At 45.7% G+C, this 27,013-nt stretch overlaps 1 protein-coding gene across 3 annotated transcripts in view; it reads left to right on the top strand.

Annotated features, from left to right (window-relative positions):
- LDLRAD3 (low density lipoprotein receptor class A domain containing 3) overlaps positions 1 to 27,013 on the top strand; it is a 195,547-nt gene that overhangs the window by 41,177 nt on the left and 127,357 nt on the right. The window contains exons 1-2 of one of the 3 annotated variants that reach the window (XM_040495439.1): positions 3,821 to 4,108; positions 23,384 to 23,509. In XM_040495439.1, coding sequence (XP_040351373.1) covers positions 4,063 to 4,108; positions 23,384 to 23,509 — 172 coding nt within the window. In that variant the 5' untranslated portion in view covers positions 3,821 to 4,062. Of the gene's footprint in view, positions 1 to 3,820; positions 4,109 to 22,943; positions 23,198 to 23,383; positions 23,510 to 27,013 lie in introns of those variants that run through there. The other 2 variants (XM_040495437.1, XM_040495438.1) reach the window with 2 other exon arrangements.

Genomic DNA, 27,013 nt, shown 5'->3' with positions numbered 1-27,013 from the left:
GCCTCAACTGTAGGAGCTAATGTAGGAGCTAATGTGTGAAAGGTCTAGACTATCTGCTGTAAAGACCAGAAGGAATTGATAGGGAGCCAGCTGTAGTCTGGTTTGGGGCCTGGCTTTTCATGTCTGTTGTGAGGGGTGAGAGTCCTGTTAGCGTTTCACACTTTGCTTCTTGGAGTGCCACGGTTTAGGGCCACAGTGACAGGCAGGAGGGCCGAAGAGCCTGGGGGGCTTTGGACTTGGGCTCTTCTGTCTGAAAGGGAAGCAGCTACAGTTTTCTCTTTTAATACCTGGTGGGTTTGCATAAGATTTTGTTTTTCCCACAGAGGGTCCTGCAGTAAACAGACAAAAAGAGTTGAATCCCACTGGGCCAGCTCCCTAACAAGCCCCTGTTCCCCCTTTGCTCTCTTCTTGGCACCTGCAGCTGCAAAGACGGCCCCACGACTGTCCTTTTCCAGGACAGAGCTCGCTTCCAACTACCACAGCACGGGAGCCTCGGGAATTTGTTCTGTGTGATGGGCCCCAGTCTGCTTTTTGGAAGTCTTTAATGGTCGCGTTGGGGTGCCTTAGGTACTAACGAGTTCCCTGTTTTTAGAACCGTTCAGGCTTCGGGTGATATCAAGTTCTAGCTTCACTAATTGCTGGCTGCGTGACTGGGTAATGAATATGAGGCTATAGCACAGTGTTTCCATACTGTGAATGGTGGGTGTCGGTGACCTGACTGCTCTAATAATCACAATCGACTGGCGAGCGTCTGCTTGGGATCCTCTTTTTGCCACCCGGGAGTCTCTTTTTAAAGACCTGTTTTAACGCAGCCACCCTGGTACTAGCCGTCAGCCATCCTCACAGACGAGGCCATGGACATGATTTCTAGAGCATCCATCACGTCCCACTCTTTCCTTTGCGCTGCAGGGCGTATTTCCGAAGAAACATGAACCGTGGATTGTGTAATCACGCTCTGATGCAAACCAAATCTTGGCAAGTGTGAACGACTACGAAAACAATACATATGTGAAACACACTTCCCCTGTGCTTCTATTTAACGTTCTGGTTCCCATGCCAGGTTTCCCCCTGTGTTCTGCATTTCAGAAATATTTTGTTTTTCATTCCAGACCGTAGGAGTACAAAGGCAGATTTGTTTCATCACTTAATTTGCTAATTCTGCCAGGCTCTTTCTCCCACTGATCAGCAGTCCTCCTTAGAGTCTTATATGTGAGGCTGGCCTTTAGGAAAATTACATAGGAGTGGTTTCATATTTACCCTGTGCGTGACTGCAGAGGACATGAGTAAAATCAAAACAAAACAAACAACTGAGGAAACAAAACAGTGCCCCTGTGGGGGAATTTTAGGATAGGCTGGTATGCCACAGCTGAGCAGGGTAGGGGTGCAGACTCTATTTTTGTTCTTGACTCTGCGTGAAACTTAGGGCATGTGATTTTACTTTATTGAGCTCTCTTTTCCTTCTAAGTAGGAACCTGCTCTCTGACATCCCAGAGATAGGGTTATTTTACAGGATTGACATCACCCAGTTCTTTGACTTCCCTGCTGATGGGAGTACAGAACTAGAAAACCTTAGCAGAGACTGCTGCTCAAAAAGAAGGAAGATGGATGGATGGATGGATGGATGGATGGATGGATGGATGGGTTAGTGGATGGATTGATGGGTAGATTGATGGATAGATGAATTGATGGATGGCTCAGTGGATGAAATGATGGATGGGTGGGCGAGTGGATGGATAGATGGATGGATGGATGGATCAGTGGGTGAATTGATGGATGGATGGATGGATGGATGAAGACAGAAGCTTCTTATTCTATAACCGCATCCCTGCCCAGAAGCCTTCCTGACCTTCCTTTTCATTATACCCACCTTGTCCCTGCTTCCATAGCCCTCCTCTACCTTTGGCTTGTAAACAAGCAGATGCAGTAAGGAGTGGTAGGTAAAATCTTCCAGGTAATATTAGAAGCTTCAGGACAACCAGGAAAAGCCCCACATAATTCTTGTTCACTGTCATCCCCACACCAAACAGTGTCAGCTTCTGGCACTTAGAAGATGCTCAGTACACATTTGTTGGATGAACAAATGAAAGCATACAATGAGAGAACGGTGACTGTTCGCAAGGACTTTTGGGAGCAAATCTTGGCTTTCCTTCTTGTATCCCTCTAGTACTACTGCTCTTGTGAGAGCTGGTTTTCTATTCATGGGGAGCCAGATGGGATTGCTAAGTAGGAATAGGATTCCTCCCACCTGTAACACACACACACACACACACACACACACACACACAGTTTCTCCCTCAGGACTTCTAAAGGGGTCATCTGACTGATTTGCTTTAACAGCCTGACCTCCTGTCCTCCTTCTCCGCCTCACCTATCCTAATTCCTCCTTGTTAATTAATCATTCTTCTGAGGGTAAATATTCCTCCCGGCTCTTTCCTTTTCCTTTGGGCCCCAAGGGGTGTGACCTCTGGGAGAGCCTTGCCTTTCTCTTTCTAAGCCTTTGCCTAGATATCTATTATTATCAGCTCAGTCATTGCATCCTGATATTTTGCTTGGATTTAAAGACGAGAGGCAGGGGCTAATGAAGGGCTTTTGTGTTCAGGAACACAGGGCACCCAGCAGCTTCAGCAGCTTCTCCATTTAATTCCAGGCTTGTAGGGACACTCACTATGCTTAGCACAGCCCTGGAGAGGGTGGCAGGGAGCACATTCAGGCCTCCCCTGCTCAGCACTTCCTACACAGCCTTGGTACCTGTGCTCAGAGGAGGAGCCAAAACACCGGAAGGACATAGTCTGCAGTCTTCCTGGCCAGCACAGCATACTCTGGTTCAGAGAACTAACTATTGCCATGGGTATGCACTCTGCCTTTTCTGGGCCTTAGTTCTCTCATCTATAAAGGGACTTGATCTTCTCCAACCCCCGTTACAACTACAGATGCCTGTGATTTAAAATAGAATGTCCTTCCCTCTGTGAAAATACAGAATGGTTTTCTGGCACGTGGGCATACACACGTAGGAATGGATTTAGGTTCTTGAGGCTTATGCAGAATGCTGGCGACCCTCAGTGAGCAAGTTAGTGAACAGGCTCTGGGTCAGACTATAAAACTTTTACCTGCAGACCAGGCACTATACCCAGTGCTCTGCATGGATGATCTCCTTTAGTCATCACAACTGTCCCATGAGGTAAGTCCTACCAGTACTCCCATTTTACTGATGAATTGCGGTTTGGAGAAGTTAGGTCATTGGCTGAAGCAGTTTGGGAGTCACGAGTCACGTTAGGAAAGCAGACATGCAGGCTTGAGGGAGCGGCTTGACCTCTCTGCTCTGCTGCCCCCTGCAGGTAAGTGTGTGCCATGGCGGATCTGTACCAAAAGGTTTCTAGGGCTCAGATGCAGCTTTCCTGCCTCCCTTGTAAAGGGAGTGCATGTTAAATGTCCTGCCTGTCCCATTCCCATGCAAGAAAGGATTGCATTTGAAATGTCTGAAGTCATGCCTGACTTTGCTCCTCTGCCCAGAGGGCCCAGCAGGGGCCTGAAGCGTTAAAACCTGTATGAGGGTTCATTTCAGTGATGCTTTGCTATCTTTCATAAAAATTGGCAGCAGGCAAATCTCAGGGCAATCTGCACTAAAGATGTCTGGCAGGAGGGCACCTGAGTACCTCTCCCCTCTACCCCAGGACCCTCCTTCCATTCTAGTCTAGAACTTTGCAAACACTGTGTATATCATAAAGGCATGGGATCTTGGTAAACTACAGATTCTAATTGAGTGAGTCAGGGGCGTGGCTCCCAGGGGGTTACGGATGCTGCAGATCTGAGGTCTACACTTTGAGCAGAGAAGGTCTAGAGGCCATGGTTTCCAGGCTGCATCAGAATGCCCCGGAGGCCTCAGTAAACAACTTCCCAGGACCTTCCTGGGAATCTCAATCACCAGAGTAAGGAGGGGACCCTGGAGCTGAAGTGTTTCTGGGAAGCACACTATAAGAAACACTGCCCAGTCCAGTGGCTCCTAAGCCACTGTGGTTGTCCGAGTCCTCCGCAGATTGAGGTCATCCTGGGAAAGAATGGCTCATGGGTCTAGAGTGGGGCCAGAATTCTCTGCGTGCTGTTTCCCCAGGTGAGTCTGACCTGCATTCCAGTTTGGGAACTCACCTCTTTATCGTCAGTCTTTCCCTGGCCCCAAATTCTTCCTCAGGCCAGAGTCCTACAGGCCCCTGCCCTGTCCTTGTCCTTTGTTGTGCCTAGTTTGTGACACAGCCCTCTGTAGTATGGCTTTCACATGCACCACAGTCATGAATTTGCTCTGGGGAGGATCACAGGAAACTCCTGGTTGTCAGATCCAGTGTCGAGATCCGACCTTACCTGGCCCCCAAGCTGTGTTGGACACTGCGGACCACATCCTTCACTTCCATCTTTTGTTCACTAGGATTCCATCCCCTATTTCCAGGCTGCCCTTCTCTCTGGCAGGGAGGCCCTCTTGGTCTGCTTCCTGCATCATTATTTACCAGAAATAGATTCCTTCCTTCTCGTCTAATACTCTGCCCACTCCCCACCTTGGAGATCTCCTCCCCTCCCATAAACTGGTGATGCCCAAATATTTATTTCCTGAATCATCTTCCTAAACCACAGACCAAATCATATTACTACTACCTTGCTTAAAGCAGGAGGCAGAGGACTCTGAAGCCAGCCAGCCTGGGCTCGGATCCTGGCCCTGCCACTTGGCAGCTGGGAAGTCTTGACCGAGTCATTGAACTTCCTGAGGCTGCCGTTTTCTCATGTGGAGAAGGGGATGAGGCACCTCGTCTATGTAGAGTTCCCTGCACTGGAGTTGGTATCATGTGAGCACTCAGTAGATAACCCACTTCGAGGTTTGTTTGTTTTTTAAATCTTTAAATGTGAGGAATATGGATAACAGTAGACTTCCAGGGGCTTCCAGGTCCCCCATGGAGTAAAGGGGGCTCCGAAGTCCCACAGAGACCTCCTGGCTGGCTCTGCCTGTCTCACTGGCTGCAGCTCCTGCCCCACCTTGCGTGCCTCCCTAGCCATTCAGGCTCATTCCTCTGGGCCTTTGCACATGCTCTTTTTCCCTCTGGGCTTCTGTCCTCCAGCACAGCCTTCAGCCTCCATGGTGCCTCCCCTGCCTCCCCCAGGAGTAAAGGGCCATGTTCTCCTTTGTGCTTCTGCTTAGTCTCACGGGTTCTTCTAACCCACGTGTCCTGTACCAACTTCACTTGCTTGTATGTCTATGTCCCTGTTAGACTGTAAGCTCTTTAAGTCTGTAAGCCAGGCCTCCCTGGGATGAGGTATGGCTGACTCTGTGGACTGTTTTTTGTCTTGTTTTGTTTTGTTTTTAATGTTTATTTTTGAGAGAGACCAAGTGTGAGCAGGGGAAGGGAAGAAGGAGAGGGAGATAGAATCTGAAGCAGGCTTCAGGCTCTGGGCTATTAGCACAGCCCGATGCAGGGCTCATTCAGGAACCACGAAGATCAGGACCTGAACCGAAGTCGGATGCTCCACTGACTGAGCCACCCAGATGCCCCTCTGTGGACCATTTGAATGAATGAATGAGTGGCATTGAAAATCAGGAGCAAGTTCAGTGGCAGACAAAGCAAGCAAGCTGAATGTTTGAGGTGATCTTACCTTGTTATGGACAAAAACGTGGGAATCATCCTTGAGGCCTCTCTTTTGCTGACTGCCCTTTCTCTCTGATCCCGCCTATTAGCAAAAGCCAGTCAGCTCTGCCTCTAAAGCAGTGGTTCTCAGCCAGGGGTGATTTGGGCTCCCAGGGTTAGTTATTTGGCCATGTCTGGAGACATTCTTGGTTGTCAGAACTGGGGATGCTGCTGGCATCTAGTGGTGGAAGCCAGGGATGCTGTGAAACATCCTGCCGTGCATGGGACAGTCCCCCACGCCAAGGACTTTTCCAGCCCCAAATGTCAACAGTGTTGCGGTTGAGACACCCTGATCTAGAAGGTTCTGAGTCAAGTCTGTGCACAGCTCTCTGTCTTCACTACTCCCACACACCTCCAGGCACTGCTGTCCCCTCCTGGAATGACTTCCTGCTTCATTTGCTTCATCTCACTCTCCCAAGGGCAGCCCAAGATCTTTTAGAAAAGTAAATAAAATCACTCCCCTGTAACACTTCCCATCACTTTCACTTGGAATCAAACCCAGACTCCTTCCCTGAGGAATCCCTCCTGGACCTGGCTCCTGCTTTCCCTGCCTCGCCCCGGGGGGCAGCCTGCTCCAGCCTTGCCTGGCTGCCCCTCCTGTTCCCGGGCCTTTCCAGTCTTTGTCACTGGTGTGTTTTTGTGATGGGCTCTCTGCCTGGGCTGCTCTCCCCTCTCATCCCTGCTTGGCTGGCTGCTGCTTGTCATTTAGTTCTCATCGTAACTGCTTTGGCCTCTGAAATTCCCTTCCTGATTATCCATACCAACCACGCACCCACGATCACATCTTCCATCTCCGTGGAGCACTTAGCACTGTCCGATTTTGTCTGTGTGTTTGTTGGAGCTCCATGAGGGCAAGACCTCCCCTGCCTGGGATAGGGCTGTGTCCTCTACTGCCGAGAACGGTGCTGGCATGTGATCAGTTACGAATAAAGTGTGGTGGGAGTAGGGGTGCTATTAATAGCTTACATTGGTGCAGTAGAGCCTAAGAAGTGCTCAAAATGATTTACATTTAATGCCCACAATTGCTTTATGAGATTGGGTACTATGATGGTCATCTTCACTTTACAGATGAGGAAACTGAGGCACCGAAAGTTAAAAATTGTATCACTAGATAGGGACAGAGCTGGGATTTGAACATAAGCAGTCTGACTGCAGAATCTTTATATATATTATATATATATAATATATATAAATTATTATTTGTATATTTATATATATTATACATTATATATTATAATATTTATATATTATATATCTATATATTATATATTATATATAATTATATATTATATATTATTTATATATATTTATATATATTATATATATAAATTTATATATATAATATATATAAGTATATATTATATATATATTTATATATATATATAAAATTTATTGCCAAGGTAGGTAACATACAGTGTATGCAGCGTCCTCTTGGCTTCAAGGCTAGATTCTCATGATTCATCACTTACATACAATGCCCCGTGCTCATCCCAAGTGCCCTCCTCAATGCCCATCATGACAGCAGAATCTTAATCATTCCATCACTCAGCCACACTGTTGAGGACATGAATGTGGAATACAAATGGCGGCACATTCACACCCGTCCTTCACCGAATGCTTAGATATTAGGCAGCCTTTTCAGAACTGGGATTTTGTCTGCTCTGGGTTCAAATTTTGTGACTGCCTCAACATTTTGTGATGTATTCACTTACATCTGGGTTATGAGGAGAGAGTACCAAAAATATCTTTTCTCTTAAATGGTTAGGTCTTAGTGTTGGTACGCTTTACTCTGACTCCTTATCATGTTTCCTTTGTTGCTTTGGCCACTAGGAAACTCACAGCCCTGATGATAGTAATCCTGTAATACTGTATGGAGTGCATCTTGTCTACTACCTTCTTTTCTTTTGCTTTTGCCTATAACATCCTGTTTTCCTTGTTTTTTTACCGATTTTTTTTTCCTATGGCAACTCAAACGATTTATGAGTTGAGATGGAGCAAAGATAAATATATATGGAAAGTGTGTCCCTGGAAACATTAATCTCTCTGATTGTCAGCATTCTCGATGCAGTGTTAGTAACCAATGTTCTCAGTTTTTTTGTGGAATGTAAATTGGATAAAGTCCACCAAAGTGGCTCAGGACACACAGCAAGAATTTAGTAAGTGTTAATTACTTTATCTTTTTTCCCTCATTTATGGTGAGGAGGAGGTGCTCTCAAACTACCACCTGGTCTAGTGGAGGTGTTGGAAGGCCTGGGTGGTTTAATATGTCTTAATGAGCCATTCCTATCCACTGCTAACTGGTGAGCTCCATTACAGAGACCCATAGCAAATGACAGCCTGTCATCTTGTCCTGTCTTTGGCGCTATTTCCATGACAGTAAATTGGTTTTTGAGCAGCAGAAAGATATTAGGTGTAGTAGATGGAAAAGACTCCTCCCCTGTGCATTGAACTTGTACATGAAGTGTAGCCTGACAAACAGAAAGCATTTACTGGAAAGAAAATGAGTCAGACTCACAGAAACTTTTTATTACTATGGCAACAGGGTACTTGGCCAGTCCCTCTTTGGCTGGAGCATAATATACTGGTGAGGAATGTCAGCTGTTATGTTTCAGTTGCTTATTAGCTCGTAAAATGTCCTAGTTTACATACTAATTGTTGCCGGAGAAAATAGTCCTATTTTAAGATGACCCAGTCACCCATTTCCTGGTACTAAGCCACTTTGGGGCTTAACAAAAAATAATAATTACAGTAATAAAAGCTCTTAGCCTTTCTGATACCAGGCATCTTCTGTCTTCTCATTTAATCCTTACCTACTTTGTACGGTTGATTTCATCATCCCATTTTACAGATGAGAGAGTAAAAGCCCAGGGCAGGTAGGTAATTTGCCCAAGGTCTCAGTTCTGGGAAGGCGTGGGATCGGGATTTGAATCCAAGTTCCATTTGATTCCTAACCCTTTGTTTGTTTGTTTTTTAACCATTAGTAGAGAGTTAGGTCTTTCTTTAAGTCAGAAAAGGCTGAAGTTCAAGAGTATTGACCTTTTCCTGGTGTAGGGTTCTTCACTCTTGAAATGTTGACATTTTGGGGCCAGATAATTCTTTATTTGATGGAGGGGAGCCCCCTGTACATTATGAGACTTTTGGCAGCATCCCTGGTCTACCCACTGGATGCCAGTAGCACTCACTCCTCCCCTCCTGCCACCAATGTTTTTTAAAAGATTTTATTTTTAAGTAATCTTCACATCCAGCATGGGGCTCAAACTCACAACGCCGAGATTAGGAGTTGCATTCTGTACCTACTGAACCAGCCAGATGCCCCATCCTCCCCCCTCCAGTATTGCCAAATGTTCCCTGGGGAGCAAACCAGAAGAACGAGGGAGGAATTCAAGCAATTTCCTTCCTGGAAAAGAGCAACTCTTTCATTTCTGATGTCACCAACCCTCCTGGATCTCAGAAATTCTTAGAAAGTTTTAAACTGTTTCCTTATTTAGTTATATTCAGGGAGTTGTGCAATTCTTGCTGCTACCTAATTTTAGAACACCTTTATCACCCCCAAAAGAAACCCCCTTCTTCTCCCTTCCTCCCTCCCCCAATCCCTGGGAGCCACTAATCTATTTTTGTTTTTTTGTCTCTATGGATTTCTGTATTAGATGTGGCCTTTATGCGTAGCCCTTTCACTTAGCATGATGTTTTCAGGTTTCATCTGTTTTGGATCATGCATCAGTACTTCATCTTTTTATTGAACAAATAACATTCCATTATATGGAATGAATAACTTCATTATTTTGCATGTGGGTATCCAGTTGTCCCAGCTGTTTGTTGAAAAGACTGTCTTTTCCCCTAATGAATTTTCTTGACACCTTGTCAAAAATCCATTGACTGAAAGTGATGGGTTGTTTCTAGACTCTCAGTTTTATTCTGTTGATCCATAAGCATTTAACTCTGTAGATCAATTTGGAGAGTATTGGTATCTTACCAATACTTAGTCTTCTAATCCATGAACATGGGATGTCTTTTCTGTTTATTTAGTTCTTAAATTTCTTTGAACAGTATTTTGTAGGTTTCAGTGTACAGGTCATAAGACCTCTGGTTAAATGTTTTCCTAAGTATTTTATTTGTTTTATTTGTCTCAATGCTATTATAAATGAAATTGTTTTATTAATTTCATGTTAGGATATTTGATTGCTGGTATATAGAAGTTCAATTTATTTTGATATTTTCATCTTGTGTTCTACACCCTTGCTGAAGTTGTTTGTTAGTTCTAAGAGTTGTTTGTGGATTTGAGATTTAAAAAAATACACTTACAGCTATACATTTCATTCTCAATACTGCTTTAGCTGCATCTCATGAATTTTGGCATGTTGTTTTTGTTTTCATTCATCCCGAAGTGTTTTTCTAATTTTGTATTTTCTTCTTCGACTCATTGGTAACTTGTTGGTAATTTCTTCATAGTTGTGTTTATTCTGGTATTGGTAATATTGACACTTTTCCACATAGTTGTGAATTTCCCAGATTTCCTTTTGTTATTGATGTCTAATTTTATTTCATTGTGACTGGAGAACATACATTGTATTATTTCTTTTAAATGTATTGATTTTTTTTAAATATTTATTTTTGAGAGAAAGAGAGAGAGAGAGAGAGAGAGACAGCATGTGAGTAGGGAAGGGGCAGAGAGAGACAGAGACAGAATCTGAAGCAGGCTTCAGGCTCTGAGCTCTTAGCATTGGAGTCTGGTGTGGGGCTTGAACCACAAACTGTGAGATCACGACCTGAGCTGACATCAGATGCCTAACTGACTGAGCCCCCCAGGAGCCCCATATATTGAGGTTATTTTATGGGCTAATATTTGGAATACCCTGGAGAATGTTCCATTACTGCCTGAGAAGAATGTGTGTCCTACTGCTTTGCTTGTGATTTCGATGGATGTCTGTTAGATGTGGTTGGTTTACTGTGTTGTTCCTTTCTGCTCATCTGTTTTCTTGCTGATCTTCAGCCTAATTATTCTACCCATTATTGAAAGCAGGCATTGAAGTCTCCAACTCTTACTGTTTAAATATTTCTTTCTCCTTTGTCAGTCCCATGTATTTTGGGACTCCGTTTTTAAGTGTATGTATTATGTCTTCCTGATGGATTGACCATTTCTTTGTCTCTAGGAACATATTTTTATCACCACTTCTATTTTGTTTGACGTTAGTATAGTCACTCTAGCTCCATTGACTTGGGATTGCTTTGCTTTGTTTTGTTTCGTTTTTTTTAAAGCTTCCTGAGTTATTGTGATGTGCATTCAAGATTGAGTCACAGCTCTTATTGGATAAGTTAGAAGCTGAGGGTCGGTGTTTTGTTTTTAAAGCCAGCCCATAGCTACTGAGAGATGCTCTCCATGGGATTATGTGATTCCTGTGACTGGTGTTGAAGGCATCATAGAAACCTCCAGATCCCTTGGTGGAAACCGTTCCTGGAGCCAGATTTGTGGTGCGTTAAGCCATTGTTTTCAGGCTACCTTGTGACAGACTGAATGTCCTCCTGCTCGGCTTTTCAGAGCCGCCTCCCCTGTCTCACTCTGTTGGCAGCAGCCAGCAAAGGATTATGCCTCATGTCTGTGAAGGCACGTCCTGCTGTCCTGTGGATCTGACGACAGTGTAATCCTCCTTCATAGGCCTTTCTCTGGCTCTTTTGGCCAGCGTTGCACCGTTAAGGAGGCAGCGTCTGAGTCCCAGGGTCCTTCTGTCCCTGTGGATGTGTGGGGAGGGGCGGGTAAGGGGGGCTGTCAGAGACACTTCTAGGAGGCTGATCAGAAATGAGCTTCCTTTTCACAAGGCTGAAGGTAAAGAACTTGCACAGAAATGAAGGCGTTTTTTTGGAAGAAAAACCTCAGCGTTTGCCGAGGTCCCAAAGGGTGGAAGCAGGTAGAGGCCCTGAAGAGTAAAACCTGCCTCTTTGGGCAAAGGTGATGTCCCTCATGCCCAGCAAGATGGAAGGTGGTCTACAATGGATTCTCCTTTGTTTCTGTTCAAGCCTTTAAACTTCGATTCTCGCATCATCCCCCTTTCCCCCCACATTTTTTTTTCTTTATCACACTCACCCCCTCCCCCATTTCTTAGGAGTTGGCCCTTGGATATCACCTTTCCTTGGATGATGCCTTTATCAAAGTATCCTTTATAAACTGGAAACTAGTGAGTTCTAGCATGTCTGTTCCCACATCTGGTTTTCATCCCGGGGACTCTGATCCACTGTCAGGAAGTTTTTTCTCCAAGCGGTGAAAAGCCTCTGGAAGCTAACTTATCTGACCCACGTTTATTTATTATCTTTTTCGAGCTTATCCTCTCAAACTTTGTCTATAGAAAAATCAGATGGGAATGTCTTGGTTTCCTACTTACGGGTTCTCTGGAATTTTCATTCCAATATATATACATACACACATACCTTCATACACATATGTTTGTGCATTACAAATAGCTAAAATTAATAACCTGGAAAAAAAAACCCTTAGGTTATAAGATAATGTCTTAATCCCAAACTTGCTAACTTTTTCCCTTTCGTTCTTAAAAATATTTTAAAGGGCAGGGCACCTGGGTGGCTCAGTTGGTTAAGCGTCTGACTTCAGCTCTGGGCATGATCTCATGGTTTGTGAGTTCGAGCCCCTCGTCGGGCTCTGTGCTGACAGCTTGGAGCCTAGAGTCCACTTCGGATTCTGTGTCTTCCACTCTGTCTCTGCCCCTCCCCTGCTCATGTGCGCGTGCATGCTCTCTCTCTCTCTCTCTCTCTCTCTCTCTCTCACTCAAAAATAAGTGAACATTAAAAAAAAATTTCTTAAATATTTTAAAGGGCAAGGACAGGCACTTAGAATCCCCTTATTGTTTATAGTGCCCTTTTTCCTGAAAGCCCCCAAAATATTATAGACTTGGCTGTTCAGTTCCCTCAGGGCTTTTTGGGAGTAAGGAGGATATTTACGTGCTTACCAGAGCCTCATAATATTCTTTTGAGTCCGTAAAAATTTTCTTCATAAAACCCAAATCTGACAAGTCACTTGCCTGGCTGGCTCGCGGGGTGGGTAGGTGTCTAGGTGCTTCCTGCCTCTACCACAGATCGTCTCCTGCCACATCCGTGTTCCACACGCCCTACACTCTCCCAGGTTCTGTACGGATGGGCTCAGCCCTGCCACCACTCAGCTTTTATTCATGTCACTCATTTTTCCTGGAAGCCCTTCCCTCTCCACTTCCTCTAACGCATCCCTACTCATCTCCTAGACGACTGACATGGCCGTCGTTTGTGCTGTGCAGAATGGGACAGGAAGTGCTTGAAAATAATAGTCATAACTAATAACAGTAATAATAGCTAATGCTGTAATTATACTGTATGATACTCTAACACTGTATAGGATACTGTTGTGGTGTAATGTTAAATAATAATGGCTAAGGTGTAATATATGTAACAATAGCTAAGACCTAGCTAATACCGTGTTCCAGAAAAAGACGAAGCAACTATTGTGCTGTGTCCTTTAATCCCTGCGTCAACCCAACGAGGTAGATGCTGTTAATGTTGCCATTTCCTGATGAGGAAATGGAGGCACAGAGAGGTGAAATAAGTTGCCATAAATCATGTGTCCAGTAACTGGTGGAACCAGTGTTTGGACCCTGGCAGGCTGACCTCTAACCCTACTGTTGAAAGACGAATGTTTATACAGCTTATGTAGCACTTAACCACATCTCATGGCAACGATCTGTTTATTGTCCTTTGTTTTCTTCTTTTTCTTCTCCTTCTCCTCCTCCTCCTCCTCCTCCTCCTCCTCCTCCTCCTCCTCCTTCTCCTCCTTCTTCTCCAGGTGCTCCTTAGCTAGAGGCACCTTGCTCCCAGAAGTTATATTTGAATGTTTGATTCTTTTTGCAACCCCACTTGGTCCAACGTGTGGCATAGAGAGTCTGAGAATTAACGTTAATGCAAAGAATAACTGAAAGAGGAAGGCCTTAGTCTAAACATAACATCGGTTTCCACCTCATTTTTCTCTGGGCCATCCATATATAGGAAGAACAGTTTGTAGACCCGTGGACCATGTTAGGGAGGAGAAGACATGATCAGATCCCTACTAGATGTCAAGTATTACAGTGTTTTTTCTACATGCAAAATCTCATGTTATTTTCCAGCAGCTGATGAGGTCTGTTCTATCTGTACGCCCCTTTTACAGATGAGGACGTTGAAGCCAGTGGAGGTTAAGTGACTTGTCCTTGGTCTCTGGGATTATGTGGCAGAATTGGGGATAGAAGCCCAGAAGCTTCTGAACCCTAATCCCTTCTGACCTCTTAGCCCCAAAGCTTCATAACCTCCTGTATTCTCTTGAAAGAGGTGATTCGAAAGAATTTTCTGACAGTCTTCTGTTGAAGCTGTTGCAGCTAGATGCCTTCTTTCTGTATTTATGTTCCAGTGAGCATGTGGTCTTTTGCATTGAACTACTGTAACAGGCAGAACGCCTTTTGTTGTTGTTGTTTTTGTTGTTGCTTGTTTTGGTTTGGTTTTGCTCAGGTAATAGTGGATGTGCAGACTTGAATTCCAGGCATGGATTTGGCTTTCTGGGAAGTGTGTCCTCTGCATCAGGACCACCATGAAGCACCTGTTTGTTCCCCTCTCCCAGACTTCTTAGAGAACCCAGGCATGTTGTTTTTTAAAAAAGCCTGTTACTTTTTATAAGGCTCTTTTTGCTTTCTTGCTTCCAAGCATGAAGTCATGTTTGACTTTTCAGAGGAACCACAGTTTGACATTTTACAAAGCGAACCAGGGGACTGAATATAGTAGCAATTTTGGGTCCATTACTTTTTGCAAAATTTTTAGCCAGTGATGGCTGCACGTGGGCGTTCACTCTGGGTGGGGGGGGGCCCCGGTGTGCATGTTGATTCAAATTATATGAATTTTATAATCTGACTTTTTTTCTGATTCGTACTTTGGTGTAGATAATGCTTATGTTTTTAGCGTGAGCTGAATTGCAGCTGGCTCATGGCACATTTCTTATGAGAAATAGGGTTTTAATTCTCTTTTGTTTTAATTTTTTAATGTTTATTTTTGAGAGAGAGAGAGAGAGAGAGTAAGAGCAAGGGAGGGGCATAGAGAGAGAGGAAGACACAGAATCCAAAGCAGGCTCCAGGTTCCGAGCTGTCAGCCCAGAGCCCGATGCGGGGCTCGAACTCACGAACTGTGAGATCATGACCTGAGCCGAAATCAGACATCCAACCAACTGAGCCACCCAGGTGCCCCATGGGTTTTAATTCTTTTTAGTTAAAACATACTGGGTACTTTTTCCTGACCTGAGAAGGAATCTTGTATTGACCCCCTTTCAGTTCTCCCAGTACCACATTGTTTCTGCCTCTTGGCCTTTGCACATGCTGTTCCTCCTTCCTGGAACAGTCCCACCAGCACTGAAATTTTATCTGTGGCAGAGCTGTCTCCAGTGTATCTTCACTCTTTGCATGTGTGCCACAGAGTTTGTGAATTAATGTTAGTGTGAGTGAATAAGTGTGTAAGGCCTAAGACTGTCTACACATTGCATTCGTTTCTACCTCAGCTATGTGCGAAGTGGCTTTGCTGAGGCCTGCTTTCTTCTGAGCAGCCTTTTCTGACGTCAACCTCTGCCTCTCTTTGAGATTGGGTGACCTGTAGCTCCCCCATCAGGGCACTCATGGCACTGCATGCAGAAGCTCACTTCCTTGTCTGTGTCCTTCCTCCGCTCCCAGTTAGGGAGTACTGTTGGATCACCACAGAACTGACCCAGTGCCTGACGGATAGCAGGATGCTCAGGAATATTTTATTTGCTAAGAGGGAGCAGCAAACATGTTTTTGCCTCTTTATCCCTATTTTGTATTATGCACAGGTAGCGTAAATCCTTGAAAAGTAGACAGAACTTAAGGGGTTTTAAAGTTCTAAAACGGCCTTTTTGCCGGGACAGCAACCATTGGAATATGAGCCCACAGCCTTTACGTGTAAAGCAGAGTTATTTTGTGTCTTGCACATGAACCTGGAGGAAGAGAGAGCCTGTTGAAATGGAGAAAGATCATAAAGAGGCCCATGGTTTTCTTGTGGGTGCTCTTTGCATGATAACTACTCTATCTGGGATGCAGGTGCTGGATTTGACCAGGGTGGTGGCCGGACTAGGCCCACAGTGGCCCCATAGCCAGAATTCCTGCAGTGGCTGCTGGTCTGTGCAGTGGCAACCAGCAGGAAGAAAGGACTGAGGAGGTCATTTATTCTCGGGGCATAGGACACAGGTAGAGTCTGTCCAGTAGGGTGTTTGCATGAGAGTGTCCATTGGAAGCCTCTGTGCTTAATACAAATGCAGACCTCCTAGGAGAGAGGCCCTGGAATCGGCATCTTCACCAGCACCCCTCTTCAGGGATCCCTCTGCGGGGGGATCACTGACCCCCTTCTTTGTTAAACACTGCCTTATGGGACATGATGTTCTGGAGAAATGTGAATTTCTGGAGAAATGGGGTATGACTGGCAAGGAGGACCGTCTTTGGAGTGAGAACCTACCGTTTGTCGGGCCCTTCGAGGGGACAGTGCAGCCTAGGAAAGTTAGCACAAGGAGCATCTCCTGAAAGGAGGGACACTTTGCATTAGCCCGTGATTCGCGTAACCCAGGGAAACCAATTCCAGCAAAGATTGATGGTCTGCACCCGGTGCAAATTTAAAAGATAAAAAGAAGAGTCATGGTTTCCTTGACTGGATAGGAATGTCCCCTTCTCTGCAAAGTAATGAAATACACAGATGTTAAAATGAGGAGAGACAGAGATAAATGGAGAATAATGGAGCACCGGCAGCTGTGAAGGGCCCGCCTCACATAAACACAGAGGAACCGTGGGGTGTTCGCAGCCTGTGTGCTTCGAGGAATAGCCGGGGAGAATCAGCCTATCCTGGGCTGGAGGCTTTTCCTGTAGCCATCTGTGGCCAGAAGACAGTACCAGGAGGCCGTCGATGATCAAAAGGATGCCCAAATGTGAAATATGCATATCCTTTGACCTACTGCTTATACCTTGAGGAGATATTGTACAAGTGGGGAAAATAGTATATGCGTCTGTATGTGCGTTGTTTATTGAAAACACCCCAAATATCCATCAGCAATGGGACTTATGGGTACAGAGATGCAGTAAAATTACCTTTAGCCATTAAAAGTGATTGTGTGCACCTATAGTTATCAACATGAAAATGTCAATATATTAGTAAGTGACAAAAGCAAGTTTAGAATAACGTAGTATTTTATGGATGCATTTAAACAAAACTGCATGCTCAGATTTCTATGTATTCATTTAGTAATTATTGAGTAACCTGTGTGCTAGGCACTTTTCTGGGCATTGGAGATACAACAGTGAACAACACAGTGGGCTTTGGAAGTGAAGTGCCTGGGACCCACAGCATTGACGTCATCTGGGAGCATTAGGAATGCAGAATCCTAGACTCCACTTGAGACCTGCTGCATTTTAATAAGGTCCTAAGGCTACCATTTGCACACAATGGTTTCTGAGACCTTGCTTTTTGGAGCGCTGTTTACCAAAACGGCCACTGTGGCTTTTCCTGGGCGACAGCAGTTTGGGGCAGTTTTTACATTTACCATGTACATTTCTCTGTAGTTTGAATTTTTCACGGTGAGCTGTGTCACGAGGATGCTAATTTTCCGGAAGAGCTTAAGGCTCCTGCTTCTGGTTCTTTGGGCTTTCAGGGGCACACACTGGCAGGATCCCGGAGCAAGAATTGGAGGCAGGCAGGGGCAGTGAAGGTAGCAGCTGTTGCTTATTTGGCCCCCTGCAGACATGTCGGAAGAGAGACCCCAGATATTCGTGTTTATAGCTGGGGCTGTTGCCACAGCCTGAGAGATGCCGCAGGTCCGATGAGCCGATTTCCTGGCTGTTGTGGCTGAACAGAGAGGCTGTGTCGTTGCAGCTCCTGTCTGACTCTTCTGTGGGATCACTACCCAGGGAGGGTCTGGGCCAGGAGCTGTAGACAGCAGGCCCACGCTGCAGCACTGGCATCCTCCAGGACCAGCGGGTAGCCCTGAGCCCTTTCTGGACAGATGGGAGCCCCGGCCTGAAGCCTGATGCAGAGCATTTCTCTCCAAGGCGTGGAAAGTTCTGGCCATGTGGAACTTTCAGTCTCATAGGAGCTCTCCTGAATGTGATCCCTGATGTGGGGTTTGGCAGGGTATGGGTGTGAAGCACCCTGCCTGAAGCACATCATAGTTGAAAGAGGCTAGACTCAGGGACTGAGAACTGGATTCTAGGCCAGTCAGATCCTAAATAGCTGTGTGACTTTGGGCGCGTCTCCAATCGCCTATCCTCAGGCCTCCGTTTTCTCCCCTGTTGAAAGGGAGAATTCGTTACTGAGCAAGCTGTGTGAACCACCTGCCGTGCTCCAGATGTTGTGCATAGAAAGGTCAGGTCTTTGCTGTGAGGGCCGCACAGCCTGACCACACCAAATGTCTCCTGGTTCCCCTCTAGTTCTGACGTAATCCCCCAATACTGGTCTGTCCTGCATGTGGGAGGCGAAAGCAGTTTTTGCTTAAGACCGTAGTGAGTAGGGATTATTGCGGGTTTGTTTATGTCCTTGCTGGTAAACTTAACAAGTTGGCAACCATTTCAGTCTTTTGCCCATGCCTATCTCCCTTAAAAAAAAAAAAAAAATTACTTTTTTATGTTTTATTTTCCTGACCTGTGAAAATCAGAACTGTGACAACCTGGCTGTAAGGAGGGAGGGGACACAGATCAGGAAATTAACCAGCCCCCAGGAGAGCCCCAGTTTCTTGTCCTTCTGCTGGTGAAAGCTGCCACCTTGCAAAGTTCATGGGGCAGGTACTCAAAAAATCGTGAATTCAGGTATTCGGTGGCGTGGAGTCCCCCTGTCCCCCTTTGTCAGGGCGATTTGAGACACAGTCAGGCTTCCATCTTCTGCCCGGGGCTGCCGAGTTTCATGCTGAAATCTCCCTGTCGTGGAAATGGGGGCTGGGGGAGGACAATGCAGACTTGGTCCAGCAGCCCCCCCCAGCCCGCCAAGTGGGTTGTGCAAGCAGGGAGCAGCCGACAGCTGCTGTCAGCGGCTGGCTTCTCTCTGAGGCTCAGCCAGGCGCTTGGCCGGCCGCCTGTGATCCGCCTCGCCAGTTGCCTTAGCAGGCGCCCGATGGCGCAGACGTAAATCATAACAGGACGGGCTCCCTCTGACAGAGACCGCGACTGAGCATCGCTGACAAGGCAGCAGGTCTCATTACTAATCCTTGAAAAGGGTTCAGGGGCAGGGCCAAAGAGCTGGTTAATTGAACGATAGCTAATTCATTTATAATTATTCATATTCTTTTTCTTTGTCTCATAAAGTCTGGTCCTTTGGAGCTGGACTGGGGCTTAGAAATATCTGAAGAGGCAGAAGAGCAGACGAGTCAAGAGGAAGGTTTGAGCCTTGACTCTGCTTATTAGCAGTGGCAAGCTCCCTCACTTCCGGACCTCAGTTTTCCTATCTGTGAAATGGGTTTCTGTGAGGAGTAAATGAGGGGAGATTCGTAAAACGTAGAGCATCCTGCTTAGCCCGTGGTAAACATTCAGCCAGTTGGGGGTCATTACCCAATCCCAGTCTCTCTTTTACAGGCCTGTTTGTGTAGTTGGCAAGTATTTATCACCCGGTGTCGGTGCCGTGTAGTGTAGCTCTGTCAAAGTGGTGAATGAAAGTATTTGAACGACCATGTGTTCATCATTCGCACAGCACAGCACAGAGCCGCCGACGTCCTTTCCTAGGAGGGAAAAGAAAGAGAAGCAGAGTGAGGGCTAGAGAGACTGAGGGTGGGAGTCAGAGTTTCTGGGTAGACGGTAGAGTGGTTCAAGACACCTAAATGAATGGAGGGCCACACGACCCTGGCAGTGCAGGTAGCAGGAGAGGCAGGGTCCCCCCCCCCTGGGGTGGGACTGAGTGCGGCAGCTCCCGCTGGAGCGAGGAGGCCCGTGTAGCCGGGCAGGGAGAGTGGGTGCATGTGAATTACAGATGTCTCCAGAGCTGCCTGATGCTGTGATAGGGGCTTTAGGCTTTTTTAAGATGCTGGGAGGGCAGTGATGTTGCGAATGGAGGTTTACAAGGAAGCATCTCTCAGATGTCAAACCCTATAAACAGCCTTTCTTCCACTGATCCCTCAAAGGGTGACTAGAGGAAGGCCGGCTGAGACTCTTAATGTGGGCATCCATTGCTGGGTCTTGCCTGGAACGGTTGTTACTGGGGTGTTTGCTAAATGGTGACTTTTTGCTTCCTACATCCTCCAGTGTAATAGTTGGAAATCTTCTATAAGGAAAAACTTCCCTTCTTCCCCCTTTACTTATTTATCCAATGATGTACGATACTGGTACAGACTCACAGATATTTATTGTGTTCTCTGGATTACAGTCCAGTACTGTCATCGTTTTGTTGCTCAAAGTGTTGTAGCTTTGGCCATTGGGCAGCTCCTTCGGGGTGACCCCTGTGTCCTTCTGACATGTGCCCGTCATGTTTTGAGTGCTTCTTGACTTTCTGACAACACAAGACCCTCCACGTTCATCTTGAATTTCCTGCTGGAATCAAATGCTTCTCCAAGGATCCCTGGTTCCCTTTATTGGATAATGGTATTTAGAAATCAGGATCTGGTGCGGGCGTGCTCCTTTGTGTATAGCTTCTAGTCTTTCTTGGCCGACGGAACTAGGAAATAAATGTCTGTATGTATACTAACTCATGCACACACACAGATCATGATTTCTCTTTCTCTCTCTTGTCTGTGTGTCTGTCTCTCTCTCTCTCTGTCTGTCTTTACAAACCTTGAGTTCATACTGATGCCTCCTCCTCTAGTCCAAAGCCTCGGGGATCATTTAGCCTTTCCACTTTCTTATTTTTAACTTCTTCCTCGGAGAGTGAGGAACCTCGCTGTTACTATCTGCGGTATATTTACTCATTTGTTCAATCCGAGTACATACAAAGGTAGTTTCAGAACGGCTAACCCATACCCCGGCGACAAATAAAAGCAGAGTGCCGTATTTGTGTGCAATTCTCTTTTTCTTTAGCCTCGTAGAACGCAGTCCAAGTAACAGTTTCCCGAGTTAGGTGGGTTCTGCTCTTCCCCACACCCTTCAGGTCGGTGGGCTTACTCACCTACAGTCCAGATGCGTTCACTTTGCTGTTTCTGTTCCATTTTGAGCCTCTCCACGCATGCACACGTGGATGATTTTCATTGTTTACCCTTTGGCTATGTGAAGTGTTAGGGTTCTTTTTAAGTGTTTATTTATTTATTTTTGAAAGAGAGAGCAGGGGAGGGGCAGAGAGAGAGAGAGAGAGGCAGACAGAGAATCCCAAGCAGGTTCCACGCTGTCAGCACAGAGCCCAGTGCTGGGTCTGATCTCATGAGCCGTGAGATCATGACCTGAGCCAAAATCAAGAGTCAGACGCTTAACCAACTGAGCCACCCAGGCACCTGAGATAGGGTTCTAAGAGTCAGAGCTGTACAGACTCCAAGAAATGTGACCCTTCTCGTTTTGGCTGCCTCATTCCAACCCTTTCCCACCCACCCCTCGTGGGTAAGCAGTCTCTCCAGTTTCTGCTGTGTCCTTCCCGTGTCTTGTATGCACAGATGAACCATTCCAGGTACATTTTCTTATGTCCCTTTCTTTTGCTGTAGAGATTTTAAAATACTGTAGATAACTCTTTTGCAGTCTGCTTTCTCCCCCACTTAACAGTGTATCCTGGAGATCATTTCATACCAGTTCATAGAGATCTTCCATAATGAGCTTTTTTACCTTTGGCAATCAGAATAAAATTAGCAGCCCAAGTAGTTTTAAAATTCTATAAGTAAAGATGGTGAATAGCGTAAGCATTACCATTAATTGAGCACCTACTATACCATGGTCTGTGCTAAGCATTTTACATAGATTATCTCATCGAATCCTTCCTAGAGCCCTGTGAGGTAGATGTTACCTCCAACTTACTGGTGAGGCAGCTGAGGCTCAGTAATATGAAGAAACTTGCCCCAGTTCACAAGACAGTAGAGCCACTATTCAAACCCAGGACGCTGTCTCCCAAGTTTGTGCTTTTGAAGAGCACACCAGCACCATTGCAGAAGTTCCTAGTTGAAACAAAGCAATGTGGGTTTTTAAAACCTAGGCACGTCCCAGGCCTTAAAACCCTGTTGATTGTGGATCGTGCCGCCAAAGTTGGCATGTTACTGATGGCAGGAATGGGAAGGTAATTTACTGGCTGTTTGTTCCCAAGAAATGGCCCTTCCTTCCTGAGGACCCTAGCTCCTGCCTCTAAGGCAGGAGATGAGAGGGATGCTAGTCGGAGCCAGCTACCTGGGATGTGGCAATAGATTCGATCTTACACCTGGTAATCGCAAGCCAGAGCAGCCGGCACCATTAACGGGAAAGTACATTACCCCACAGGGCTGTTTGGTTAGCAGGCCACTCCATCAAGCGTGAGTTACAGCAGCTTCCGTTAAAACTGTTTGTACAGCAGGAGTGGAAGAAGAATTTCTCTGAGCAGGAGTCTGGCCTCTGTTGTGAGAAGTGACAGACTGGCAGAGAGGTAACACGGTTGAGTTGGTTGAGAGCTTGGCTTCTGGAATCTGAGTGCCGGGGTGCTCACCGCAGGGTCAGATTTTCTAGCTGTGTGGCCTTGAGTCGGTCACTTCACCACCCAAAGCACGCCTCTGAAATGGGGATAAGAACCATCCCCATCTTTGTGTGCGGTCCCCGAGATCGCCCCCGGGCTCAGTGATTTGCTAGGAGGATTCAGTGAGCTCAGCGTATAGTCGTATGATTTATTATGGTGGAAGGATACCTAGCAAAACTAGCAAAGGGAAGAAGCACGTGGAGTGAAGTCCAGGGGAATCCAAGTTCAGACCTCCAGTTCTCTCCCTGTGGAGTCACACAGGGTGCACTTAGCTCCCCAGCAACCAGTTGTGACAACACGTGTGTAATGTTTTCCACTGGGGGAGCTCATTACAGACTCAGTGCCTGGGGATTTTTCTAGGGGCTGGTTTCGCAGGCACCATCTGCCCAGCGTGCACCAAAATCCCAGACTCCCAGAAGAAAAGCAGGTGTTTGGCATAAACTGCACTGTCTGCATCAATAGTTCAGGCACAGTGAGCCGTTCTTACCGGAGAGAATGGTGGGAACCCTCCCCAAACCCCAGTTCGCAGACACCAGCCGAGCAAGGGCAGCCTTGCAAGCCAGCAAGCCTTACTCAAGGGTAGCCGTCTTAGGCCCGTGGCGTTAATTCTCTTCTGCACACCATGCCGTTCGTTGGGTGCTGGCCGGGGGGATTAAATGACATCATCCGTGTGTAGCCCTGGCCACGCTGTCTAGTATGGGAAGCATTTAATCAGTGTAGACAATTACTCTGACAGGAAATGAATTTTGAATGCTTCCTTAGCACCTTAAGAGCAGGCTCAGTCTATCACCCCATCTGCTTACCCATTCATTGCTTTGTTCAGCACGTGCTGATTGAGCCCTGTTGGTGTAGGTGCTGTGTAAACACAGCAGGATTGGCCTCCCCCTTACGCAAGGGTGGTGCGTGCGGGCCGCCGATCTGGCTGGGCACCGGAGGTGGGTGGTGGTGGTAAGAAACCTTTGGGGACTTCAAGGTACACGGGGAAGGACCCCTTTGTGCACTCAGAGGTGGTGGGATGGGTGTGCGGTGGCCAGAAATCTTCACCTCCTGATGACCTGCTGTTTGTCTTGTGTTTCCTCCTGTAGCCAAGGCCAAGTCGAAATGCGGCCCGACGTTCTTCCCTTGTGCCAGCGGCATCCACTGCATCATTGGCCGCTTCCAGTGCAATGGCTTCGAGGACTGTCCCGACGGCAGTGATGAGGAGAACTGTAGTAAGTGCCGGGAGGACCCCTGTCGCCGTGCCTCGTTCCTTCTCGTGGGCCGGGGCCTCCATCAGGGCCACTCTTCTCCGTGCTCCTCACTCCCATAGGCCCAGGTGCCTTCTGCCGTCCCCCACATCCTGTTCCTTACCGCTTCTTTCTTGCGCAAACACGTGAATACTCAGCTGCCATTTATTGGGGTCTCTACTAAACACTTGGGTCTCGGACATACTTCAGTACAATAGCTCTGCAGGTGCAGGCGTGTGATCCTCATTAACAAGTGAGGAATCCCAAGCATAGGGACATCCGTGAACTCGTCTAGCATCTTACAGGTAATAAATGGCAGAGCTGATTCCCTGCTCCTTCAGATCCTCAGCTGACTTACTCTTGCACTCAGCACCCCGTGTTCATGTGCCTGCTCTCCTTCCTAGTTTGAGTTATTTTTAAAAAGGTGTATATGTATATGTCATAAGAATATATTTTTGAGGGGCGCCTGGGTGGCTCAGTCAGTTAGGCATCTGACTTCGGCTCAGGTTATGATCTTGCAGCTTATGGGTTCAAACCCTGCATTGGGATCTGTGCTGACAGCTCAGAGCCTGGAGCCTGCTTCAGATTCTGTGTCTCCCTCTCTCTTTCCCTGCGTCTCCCCTGCTCATGCTCTGTCTCTCTGTTTCTCTCTCTGTCTCTGAAAAATAAATGTTAAAAAAATTAAAAGAATATATATATACACATACATGTATATACATATATGTATATGTATGTTGCTATGTATATGTATATATATATATATATATATATATGTATGTGTATGTATATACCAAATACTGTAGAAAGCTAAAGTTCTCCTTGTCTTGTGACTGCCTTGATTCCTTTTCCTTGCTGTATGACATTCCAAGGTATCACCACACAGACAGACACACACCCCTTCTCGTGCTCTCTGCCCCACCTTGCCTCTTAGCAGTCCTGGTGTTGAACTTCATACTCCATGGCCTGGACGCACGCATTCCCTTCCTGGCCAGAGTCTCTGTGTCCAGAACCATTTCACGTAGCAGCTTCAGTGACCTTCAGGCATCTCTTCCCCACCTTTCATACTGTGCCGGCTCTCCCAGCAAGTAGCTTTGGAACTTGCAAAATACAGAAAATATAAAGTGGAAAATGAGATTTGCCCAGAATGACACTTAATATGTGGGCTTTCTTGTGCCAGTCCTTCCTCCCTCTCTCTTCCTCCCTCTCTCTTTTTGCCCCTCTCTTTCTCCTTCCCTCTTTCTCTCTCTGTATGTCAATGTATGTGTGTATATGTACACATATATGTTATTCATGAGGATTGTCGTTGCTATGAATGTAATTGTTATATATGTTACGAATTTATTTCAAAACACGGGTTTTAATGACTTCAGTGATTGTTTTGGGAAACTGACTTCCCTTTACCCTGTTGGTTCTGTTTTAAGCCCTGGAAGAGGGGGTGACCATTCATGCCTTCCCAGGGCCTAGTCATTGACACCCCCTCCCAGTGAGGACGCAGGAAGTATATAATTCTCCCGTGTGCCTTCTCCTGTTGCCTTTTTTCATCTTCTGGATCTCAAATGGCAAAAATGTGACATAGCGGCTAGATTGTTGAATGATTAGTCGAGTAGCAGAAACCCACCGTAGCAGGGGGATACAGGTCATTAACAGGGTAGCAGCCTGATTGAGTGAAATGACTCTGGAGCTGGAAAGTCTGGCTCCAGGTTTCTGATCCGCCCTCATTAGGCATGGGTTGGCTGTGCTACGTAATGTTGCACGGTGGTTTCCTCATCTCATTAAAGGGGAGTGCTAAGAGCCTGCTTCCTGCATTGTTGTGACAATTAGACCAGGTTGTATCTGAAAAGTGCTTAGTGTGGTGGCTGGCAAGGAGTAATTTATTTTGAAAACCCATAGTGACTTAAAACTATGAGCTGTTAAGAGGAAGACCGTATTTACTAGCATTTCACCTTTGGCTTAGGACGTCCAAGGACATACTTGTTGTATTTTCATTAAGTTCTTTAGAGTTTCAACTTGATCTTAGCTTCTTCCTACTGTCCATGGGGAATTTACGTGCATGTATATATATGTCTGTATTTATGTATATAATTTATTTATATACACCCATGTATACATACGAGAGAATAATTGAATGGCAATAAAAAGCAAGTGTGATACGTTCTAGTACGTACATTCTAAATGACTGTGCCATTCTGCATACTCCCTGCCATATTAAAGACCTTGTATGATTTAAATGTTTGGATATTGGTCTTTAATTGTCTAAATGAGTTAATTCTATCCATCCCAAATTAGATCATTGGGGATTAAGCCAGCATTTTCCTCCGGCATATCTACCATCTAAAAATAATGGTTCTAATTCACTGTTTTTATAACTAGTAAATAAAAGAAGAGAATCAAGCATTTAGCCTCCTTTTTCTAGATGCATTGTACTTCTCAGTAATTAAATAGCCAACATAGGAAAGGTTTTTGTTTTTTTTAATGAACTATAATGGGAAAAAAAATTAGAGTGTCTGTTTTGTAACCCTGATGAAGACGTGCACCTTCAATGGTTCCTGAAACCATGAAATAAAAAATTGATGGGGAGCTTTATAAGGCATGGATCAAGCTAAAAACCCTTGAAACCAGCTGTCAGTCTTTTCGCAGACAGACCTGAATCGATACTGTGCCACCTCAAGTAGAACGTAGAAACCCTGTCACTCTGTATATCTCTTTATGTTCTGGTCGTCGGTACAGCAACAGAACATCCGAAACCCTAAAAGGCCGTGTTTTAATTTTTGCTTTAGACTCTCAGATGCATTTTAAAGAACTTCAGAGGGAATGAGCAATCTGTTATTAAATTTACCCAGAGATTTGCCATTTTGGTTGTTCTTTCTTCATTCCTGATGTTCCTGGTCTCCTCTGGTACCGTTTCCCTTCTGTCTGAAGCACTTCCTTCAGCAATTCTTTTAAAGCAGGTCTGCTGGCAACACATTCTCTTAGTTTTCCTGCATCTGACCATGTCTCGATTTCACCTTCACTCCTGAAGGATATTTTTACTGCATATAGAATTCTGGGTTGACAGCTCTGTTTTTAAGCACTTTAAAAAATGTCGTGCCACTTCCTCTGGCTTCTGTGGCTTCCGATGACAAATTTGCAGCCATTCAAATTGTTTCCCCGTAGAAAATGCATCATTTTTCTGGCTGCTTTGAAGATTTTTTTTTTTTTCTCCCAGCCTAGCTTCAGCAGCTAGATTATAGTGTGTGTGTGTGTGTGTGTGTGTGTGTGTGTGTGTGTGTGTGTGTGGCTATGTGGATTTCTTTGAGTATATTCTGCATAGGGTTCTGTTTGAATGTGCAAGCCTTTGTCTTTTGCTATACTCACTACATTTTCAGGCATTCTTTCTTCAAATCATTTTCAAGTACTGTACCTTCTCCTTATGGGATTCTGATAACAACTTTGGATCTTTTGTGATCATCCCACAGGTCCCTGAGGCTCTGTTCAGTTTCTAGTCAACCT

This window comes from Herpailurus yagouaroundi, unplaced genomic scaffold (assembly GCF_014898765.1).
Source record: "Herpailurus yagouaroundi ecotype Mexico unplaced genomic scaffold, PumYag 187, whole genome shotgun sequence".
NCBI classification, from domain to species: domain Eukaryota; kingdom Metazoa; phylum Chordata; class Mammalia; order Carnivora; family Felidae; genus Herpailurus; species Herpailurus yagouaroundi.
The sequence above is the reverse complement of the archived record's forward strand: the minus strand, read 5'-3'. Positions and strand labels throughout refer to the sequence as shown.